Source organism: Otolemur garnettii, unplaced genomic scaffold (genome assembly GCF_000181295.1).
Source record: "Otolemur garnettii isolate 467f Iridium unplaced genomic scaffold, OtoGar3 scaffold00006, whole genome shotgun sequence".
In the NCBI taxonomy this organism is placed as follows: domain Eukaryota; kingdom Metazoa; phylum Chordata; class Mammalia; order Primates; family Galagidae; genus Otolemur; species Otolemur garnettii.
The window spans coordinates 12,409,610-12,418,271 of record NW_003852401.1 but is presented as its reverse complement, the minus strand read 5'-3'; the positions used below and the strand labels follow the sequence as shown (position 1 = coordinate 12,418,271).

General features: G+C 38.9%; 1 protein-coding gene across 4 annotated transcripts in view; it reads right to left on the bottom strand.

The window, feature by feature from the left end:
- The window catches only part of TTC39B (tetratricopeptide repeat domain 39B), a 123,452-nt gene that overhangs the window by 3,929 nt on the left and 110,861 nt on the right, over positions 1-8,662 (bottom strand). For all 4 annotated transcript variants that reach the window (XM_023508141.1, XM_023508144.1, XM_023508150.1 and 1 more), the window contains 2 exons: positions 3,747-3,864; positions 1,098-1,214 (listed from right to left, as the gene is read on the bottom strand). In XM_023508141.1, the coding sequence (XP_023363909.1) occupies positions 1,098-1,214; positions 3,747-3,864 (235 nt within the window). The remainder of the gene's footprint in view (positions 1-1,097; positions 1,215-3,746; positions 3,865-8,662) is intronic.

Sequence of the window (8,662 nt, the reverse complement as noted above, 5' to 3'; positions counted from 1 at the left end):
CAGGAGTTGGAGGTTGCTGTGAGCTGTAATGCCACAGCACTCTACCCAGGGGGACAGCTTGAGGCTCTGTCTCAAAAAAAAAAAAAAAAAAAATCTCTACATCCATCCTTGACATTACCAATGAATTCCAAGCTCATATATTTGACTGCCAACTTGCCATCTACCTAACAGCCATCTCAAGAAATCATGGTCCAAACAGAAGTATGCTTCTCTCCGCAAACCTGCTCTAACTATCCTCCAGCTCAGTAGAAAGCATCAGCATCAACATAGTGGCTCAACCCAACAGTCTGAAGGTTCCTTAGCAGTAGCTTTTGTCAGAATACTCCCTACCCAGCTGGTGGCTCCTGGTGACTGACTTTTTCAGGACTTGTGTTAATTATGAAAATCTCAATTACAATATCGCTTCCTTAAGTCTTCTAGAATCCACCCAATGTAAAGTAATACCTAGGCACCCCACATCATATTGTAAATCTCAGCAAAACACATATTTCTCTTGTTTATTTAATATCTTCCTCCAGCTACATGAATAGAAATATTGCCAATTTACAGTCATCCTTTACTAAAATACTTTGAAACTCCGAAGGGAGATGAAAGAAGAGAAAGTTGGGAGACGATCACAGAGCTTCGTGAGATTAGACCTCTTCAAGGAAATGACAGATGTGGTTGAATACACCAAAGGTCAGCAAATTATGACCCAAGGGCCAAATCTAGATACATCTATTTATTTGCATAATATCGTCTATAGCTGTGATATAATTGAGTAGTTGCAATGGAGACCTTATGCTATAAAGCCAAAAATACTATCTGGCCATTTACAGATAAGTCTGCCAACCCCTGATATAAAATAGAATAAGTTAGAAATCTCTCTGATCAATGTCCACAACCACATCTGTGAATAGTTACAGAGTAAGGCAGTAAGCGGATTCGAAATAACACAGTTACAGCAAAAGTCACAAACCTAAGCCAACCCTAAGTTAGCAAAAGTAGCATTGTTACTAACTTGGTATTAATTAATTTTTAAGTCTATAATGTTGTTAGAACAATATAGATAATCTTGGCTCCATAGCAGTCATGGAAAAGCTGATTTCATCACTTACCTTGCAGTTTCAAGGACCTTTATAGCTTTGTCAATTTCCCCTTGGCTTTTATACAAAAATGCCAACTCAAACAGAGTGAAGGGCACTAGGTAGTGATCATACTTCAGTAGCTTTTCACTGAAAGAGTAAAGGAAAAGCGATTCTCAATAGAATAAGAAACATTTTTTCCAACATATATATTATTCCCTATTCCTCAGAAAACAGATGCAACACTAAGCCTGTTATCAAAGGGAAGCTGCCATTGCACAGTTACAGAACTATCATTAAACTATGATGATAAAAATGTGCTTTTAATATATAAATCTTCCACTCGATGTAAATTCAGGGTTGATGATTGATTACTATTCCTTGGAGAGATGAACGCGCAGAGATCTTTAAACATTAATCTTGAAAATGACAAGATCATCTTTCTAAACGTGAATATGTTCAAGAAATGACTCCATTTAGAAATAAGCTGTAAGGTTCAACTCTTTTTGTATTTTAAAATCTTAAGACTTAAAATGTCTTTAAGCATTATAAGACTTTAATGCTTAAAGATCTTCCATTTTCAGCACCATTATGAAAACTCTTCTGGCTGCAAAACATCTAAAAGCACTAAAAAATACATAAGTAACACCATTTCAAATGTGCAGCTTAGCTCAGACCAGAACATAAGAAAAAACTCCCAGGTGCCAAAAACAGAACTGGAACTAAAAAAGCAGAAGTCTCCATATGTGGGATGATGCAGAATGAGTCCTAGGATCTGCTTCCATCTGAGTCATCCAGGGCTTTATGTCTCAATGTCCACGCCAGAGATGAAGCCTTGGGTCCACAGGAAGCAGGGAACTGAGCTAAGACCTCTATTTAAAACTGGCATCCTGGGTGGCACTTGTAGCTCATTGGGTAGGACGCTGGCCACATACACCCAAAGTGTGGGGTTCAAACCCAGCCCAGGACAGCTAAATAATGACAACTGCAACAAAAAATAGCCAGGTGTTGTGGTGGGCACCTGTAGTCCCAGCTACTTGGGAGGCTGAGGCAAGAGAATCACTTAAGCCCAAGAGTTGGAGGTTGCTGTGAGCTGTGGTGCCACAGCACCCTACAAAGGGTGATATAGTGAGACTCTGTCTCAAAAAAGAAAAAACAAAAACCTGGCATCCTAAAAGTAAAGATAAACAAAACCCACTCACTAGGCAAAGGAAGAAGATAAGGACTGTTGTCTCCTTGGCCACCACTTTTGGTGGGAAGAAAAAAAAATCCTTGGGAAATTAATAACCTACAGGCCTGCCCCAACATGAATTTGAAATTCAATTTGCATGGCCCAAATGATCCAAGAACTGGTACACGATGAAATTAACATGAAAGGGCACCTGGCAAAAATGCAAAATCACTTTAGAGAGTCTCCTCTTCCCTCTGTCTTCAAAGATAAAACCCTACCAAAGGTGAGCTCACAATCCAAAATTACAAAACACATGAGCCAACAATTCACTATGAGACGCAATAAGTATAAAAGCAGCACAATGGGTCATCCTTTTAACTACCCTTCCAATCCTTACAAAAAACACCAATAAAACATAACTCCATAGAAACTTCCTTAACACATTTATTAGATACACTATATTGAGAAAGAGATATTGTCTTTTTCTTCTTATACAGGTACCCGTCCTCCTATATTCCCATTAACATTGTCAAGAAGAAGGGGATCAGGTGACTTAGAAGGGAAAGTACATGCTATGTAATACAATACGGGATGTCAACTGGCCATCTACAGCTGTGACCTTTGTGGCTGGCAGAGTAAAAAAATTTGAGCCAACATTTAAAAATCATGCAATTTTCTGTAATATTCAGATTCCAAGTTTTTCATTAAAAATAGTAGGGATTATTGCTTTTGGGCCCACCCTGTATGCAGCAATAATCAATTAGAGCTGAAACGCACCTGCATACTCCATTTCCCTAACCTCTGGTGCGCCCCAAACCCTAGTCTTGCTACTGCTCAGCAGGCCTCATTCAGCAAAGTTACTTATCTGGCCCTGAGGATAATTGTCATTGACATACAGAGAAGAGAGCAGGCATCAGAACCTTGATTCAACCTTATGGCTACTAAAGGAACTGGACATCAACACCAATGCTATTAGAAGGGGGGAAAAAAACCTCAATTATTACCTAGAAGAAATACCCTTTGCCAACAGAGAAGTTGTTACAGTGTCTGGCACATGTCTGCCTTTCCCGCCAAATTATAATCACAGTGATGGCAATTCTGTTTACTCAACTCTGAGTCCCTAGAAGCCAGCCCAGTGTCTGGTACATAAAAAGGATGCTCAGAGATCTATGGAATAAATGAATAGACAAGCAACAACATGTATAATTTAAAAGAATATCAGAGGTTCAGTATGATGCTGCCAGAGTTTGAGTAGACACCTATTAGCCAGCCAGGCCTTATGTTTAGTTTTGTGAATCATCTTTAAACACTAAGTAGAAGTGCACAAAGCCATGCTCTAACCTAGACCATAATTTCCTTTACAAGTAACAAAGGAAATGCCATTGGATTCTCTTTCTGGTAATGCCAAGTAAAAATTCAACAGTGGGAGAGAAAAGCTTGGTACATGGCTTTCTCAGAGCAATTCCCCAGAAACCATGGGCCCTGGGGGTGGTTTTACCGTTTGTCCTTACCTTTCTATGACATGATTGAAACACAGTTCGGCTTGCAAGGGCCGTTGTAAGTTCTTGAGGCAGCATCCTTTCAGTAACTTTACTAAGCAGTCATCATCCACAGAGAAGTCATGAAAGTCTTAAAACAAAAACCAGACACGCAAAGAAAATTATCTTTAAAAATCCTAATAAAAAGGAAGGACAGCTATGAGTCTTCAGAGGGATCATTTAAAAACAAGGAAAATATCCGTACCATTTTGTTATGCCGCACTAAATATAATACAACAAATTTATTTTTCAACTAAAAGGATGCTGGATTTACTGTAGTCAATACAAAAAATTCTTCAGGTGGTCCCTCTCTGTTTTACGACCTTAGATACAACAGGATGTCTGAACCCTAAATAAGTACGAGCTTTGTTAAATCTATAAAAGGTAAAGCCGGGAGGAACGAGGCGGCTGCCTCCTCCTGTTGTTTTGGCTTCTGTGTTGGCTCCGACGCAGAGGAGGATAACACTTCCATATGGAGAAGCAGATGGCTGGGTCCCCATTAAAAATTCAGGAAGTAGAATACCCTCTCCAGATCATTATGTTTACAACTTATCAATTCTCTCAGGTTATGTTCTTTTGGGGGGAAATTACATCATAAAATTAGACAAAATGGTTCCAAAGTACGTGAAAGGCACCTAAAATCCCCACAAACTTCTAACCACTTGAGGGTAATGAAAAAGATCTTCTTTCACCACTTTTTTCCCTTTTGAAATGGCTCTTTGCCTTCAACAGCCCACAGCAAACACGTAGTGAACAGAAGGACCCACATCACACGTGACATCGATCTGACGAAGGTAGCCATTCTGCATTTACCACTTTTGAATTTTTTTTTTTTATATGCACTGAGACAGACTGATAATTTACACATTTTAGGCTGGGGGTGGGGCCTGAAAAGAAACTAATGAGGCCCTGGGAGTCCCTGCATTTGGTCCAAACCTCACAACTCACCCTTAACACATGCTGGTATTTTACTTGGTAAACTGCTTGTCTAGGGGAGGTCAAGGGTGCTACTGAGCCAAGTAAAAAAGGGTCACTTTACCTCTCGGAGCTGAAAACCACAGACATTCATCTCTAACTTTCAAACTCTGAGAGGTCATTTCATTTGTAGAATGTAGGGTTATGTACAATGTCGTGTAGAACACTGCATGTTCTATTACTTAAGATCGTTTTTCTATCAAAAATATTCTATCCATGCTTCTAATCACAGACATTTGTTGACATATACACTGAAGCAGCTGTATATCTTTAAGGGCTTACAACCAAAGTCAGAGGTTGCTAGTTTTTAGTAACGCTTTGGTTTTTCGGTAAAATTTTATTGACACTTTATGTTAAGACAACATTCTGATGATGATGATTTGTGAATCATGTGAATCATTGTGAATGATGATTTTGCTGAGGAACAAACACAATATTGTAGAAAGTTCAAAGACTAGTAAAATCACGCTTAATTTGTATGTAGCTCTCAAGCCTGGGATAGGGCAAATGGGTTCAAAAATACCACATTCTTCCAAAACCTTAGAAAGCAAAACCATTATTTCCTCAGACTATAGACCATGATCTGCCAGATGATTATTCTCCCTTAAAATATGAATGCTTTGTCATGGTTTTCAATCTCATAAATGAGTTCTCAGATGAACCTTTCAACACAGAGTCTCTGTTTTACATTCAAAGAAAATTACATGATAAAGTTGCCAAAGCACAATTTTATCACAAAAGATCTGCTGAACACAGTAATGAAATGTTGGGCAGCCTGAGGAGAAAGGGATTTTTAGCCCAGCCTACAAAAGTATCTACAGTGAACTTAGCAACCAGTTGACATGCCTCCAAGAGAAAACTTTGAATAGATGTAGAAAGTGAAAAGCCTAAAGTCAGTAACACTTGTCCTTTGACATAACTCTGATTACATTTGCCATATATTTTCACCAAGCAAATTCACTGCAACTAATAGTCAATGTGGAACTGCTGCACCAACTTCTGCTTACCGGCTGCCGTAAGATTTCAAATGAAACCCTCTGGGGACTATTAATACCAAATGCTGCCTCCAGGGTCACTACCAAGTACTTGTCTCCAGAGTTTTTCCCTTTCTATCGTTAGCAGCCTTTAATCATACGGACAAAGTGGAGGATCAGTTGTCTCCTCTATCATCTTGTACTTTAGACATACTCCAAAGATGGGAGAAGAAAAACACATCTACACTCAGTTATGGGGGTTGGGGAGAAGACGGCATTTAACTTTACTCCATTTTCAGATTATGGACTCCCTCCCTCACTCTGAAGGATAGAAGCTTACTAAGGTCCTAATAATTCAAGGTGGCAGGAGAAAGGGGAAAGACAATCTTCTTGCCTAAAATAACAGTCCTGGAAGAAGTCATTACAAATTTCATATGCAACATCTGGCAAAGAGGATCTTCAGAAAATAAACTAACCCTGTCACCTAGAGAGAGGACTGTTGGTGAGGATGGCATGTCTTGTCTCTCTGCTTGTCTACTTCAGCTTCCCCAGCCCTGCTTAAATATCTCTAAAGCCCATCATCTCGATATGTCATTAGAAAAAAAAGTAACGGGTGGAGGAAAAGGACTTGCTTTTCTAAACATCCTCTGCATTTACAAGAACAGTCTGGTGCATGTATTTCTCATCTATTTTCCCCCTCCAACCAATGGAGAGACAAAATGAACTGGGGGGAAGAAGGGTAAAGAGCCTGCTCAAATAGAGAAAAATCCAATGGTCCTTCTCTGAACCTCTTGATATACAAAGGCCGCACTCTCTGGTAGTATCTATTGGTCCATGCTGTCCAGAATGGACATTCAAACATCAGAATTGATTCTACTAAACCAAAACCCTTACTTCTGTAGGGAAACAGAAGGTGCAAGCTAGTCTGAGGGGAAAAGGTTCCCTACAAATGTTTTCATTTAATAAAAAGAGATTTCCTTTGGCTCCCAATTTTCATGTAGCCACTTTCTTACTTACTTATTTGTTTATTTATTTAGAGGTGAGGTTTCCTTATGTTCCTCAGCCTGTTGTCAAGCTTCAGAACTCAGGTGATCCTTTGGCCTCAGCCTCCACAGTAGCTGGGACTATTGCACCCAGCAACATCTACTTACTTTAAAACACCTTCTTTCATTTATTTAATGTGTACATATGTGAGTTTCAATCATAGATAATTCCCTGGAGGGCAGGAACGATGCTTTCTCCATCTATTGTAAGTCTATATCTAATATGGAAATACTGAAGGTGTTCACATAAGATCATTAATAAAAGTAGCAAAATTATTTGAATAAAAATGAATACTAGTAAATTTATTCAAAAGCCCAGATGACTTTTACCAAAGTATATCTTGTGAAATCTCATTTTTAAGGAGAACTTTCATGCATTTTCATTTCACTTGAATATCACAATGGTATGTTATAATGATTGCCCTCTAATCTAAAGAAAATAGTTTTCAAAGAAAACAGAAAAAAAAAAGTGAAAAAAAAAAGAAAATAGTTTTCCTTTCTGAAATTATTTCACATTAAAAATACTAAAGATTGGCTCAGTGCCTGTGGCTCAGTGGTTAGGGCACCAGCCACACACAGTGGGATTGGCAGGTTCAAACCCAGCCTGTGCCTGCTAAAACAACAACGACAACAACAACAAATAGCCGGGCACTGTGACAAGCACCTATAGTCCCAGCTACTCGGGAGGCTGAGCCAAGAGAATCATTTAAGCCCAAGAGTTTGAGGTTTCTGTGAGCTATGATGCCATGGCACTCAACGGAGGGTGACATAATGAGACTCCATCTCAAAAAAAAAAAAAAATAGTAAAGATCACCTCACATCCATTAGGATAGGATGTCTCCTCTCAAAAAAAAGAAGTATTGGTAAGGATATGGAGAAATTAGAAACCTTATTCATTGTTGGTGGGAATATAAAATGGTGTAGCTGCTATGGAAAACAGTATAGTAGTTACTCAAAAAATTAAAAATAGAAATACCAATTGATCCAGTAATTACCTGCCTGGTTATACAGCATATCAAAAAGAACTGAAAGCAGGGTTTGGAAGAAATATGTATACCTTCATGTTCCCACAACATTATTCTCAATACCCAAAGGGTAAAAACAGCCCAAAGGCTCACTGACAGATGAATAGAGAAACAAAATGTGGTGTATACAGACAATAGAATACTATGCAGACTTAAACATTCTAACCCATGCTACAACATGGTTGAAACTTGAAGACATTATGCTTAGTGAAATAAGCCAGTCATGGACAGACAAATAGGTTATGCTTCCCCCTTGTGTCAGGTATCTAGAGGGGTCAAACTCATAGTAACAGGAAGTCAAGTGGTGGCTCCCAGGAGCTGGTGGGGATGGGAGGACTGGGAAGTTGTTTTAATATTCTGAAGATTGTTTGCACAATTAAATGAATATGCCTAATACTACTGAACTGTGCATTCAAAAATGATTAAATTTTACATAATTGAATATTTTTAAAAGTAACAACAAGATATAATTGTTAAAAAAAAAAAAGAGGAGTCTATCACAACCCATATGCTAATAGAAACTAACATACAGAAAATATGTGACTACTGGAAATCTAGAAGAACACACAAAGAAAAGCTGAAATGTCCATAGAGCAAGTCCGCAGTCTGCACTTACACATTTGCTCCTATGGTTCTCTGTTAAACAACACACATTCACTTTACTGTGAATAGAGGAGCAAGAAAAAGAGAGAAAAAGGGAACCTTGGTTCTTCTATAAAAGTGCCACCTTTCATATGGAAAGGTGATCCTACTTCCCACTCATTAACAGATGAGCTTTGGGCTCGGCACCTGTGGCTCAAGCGGCTAAGGCGCCAGCCACATACACCTAAGGTGGCGGGTTCAAATCCCCAGCCCGGGCCCGCCAAACAACA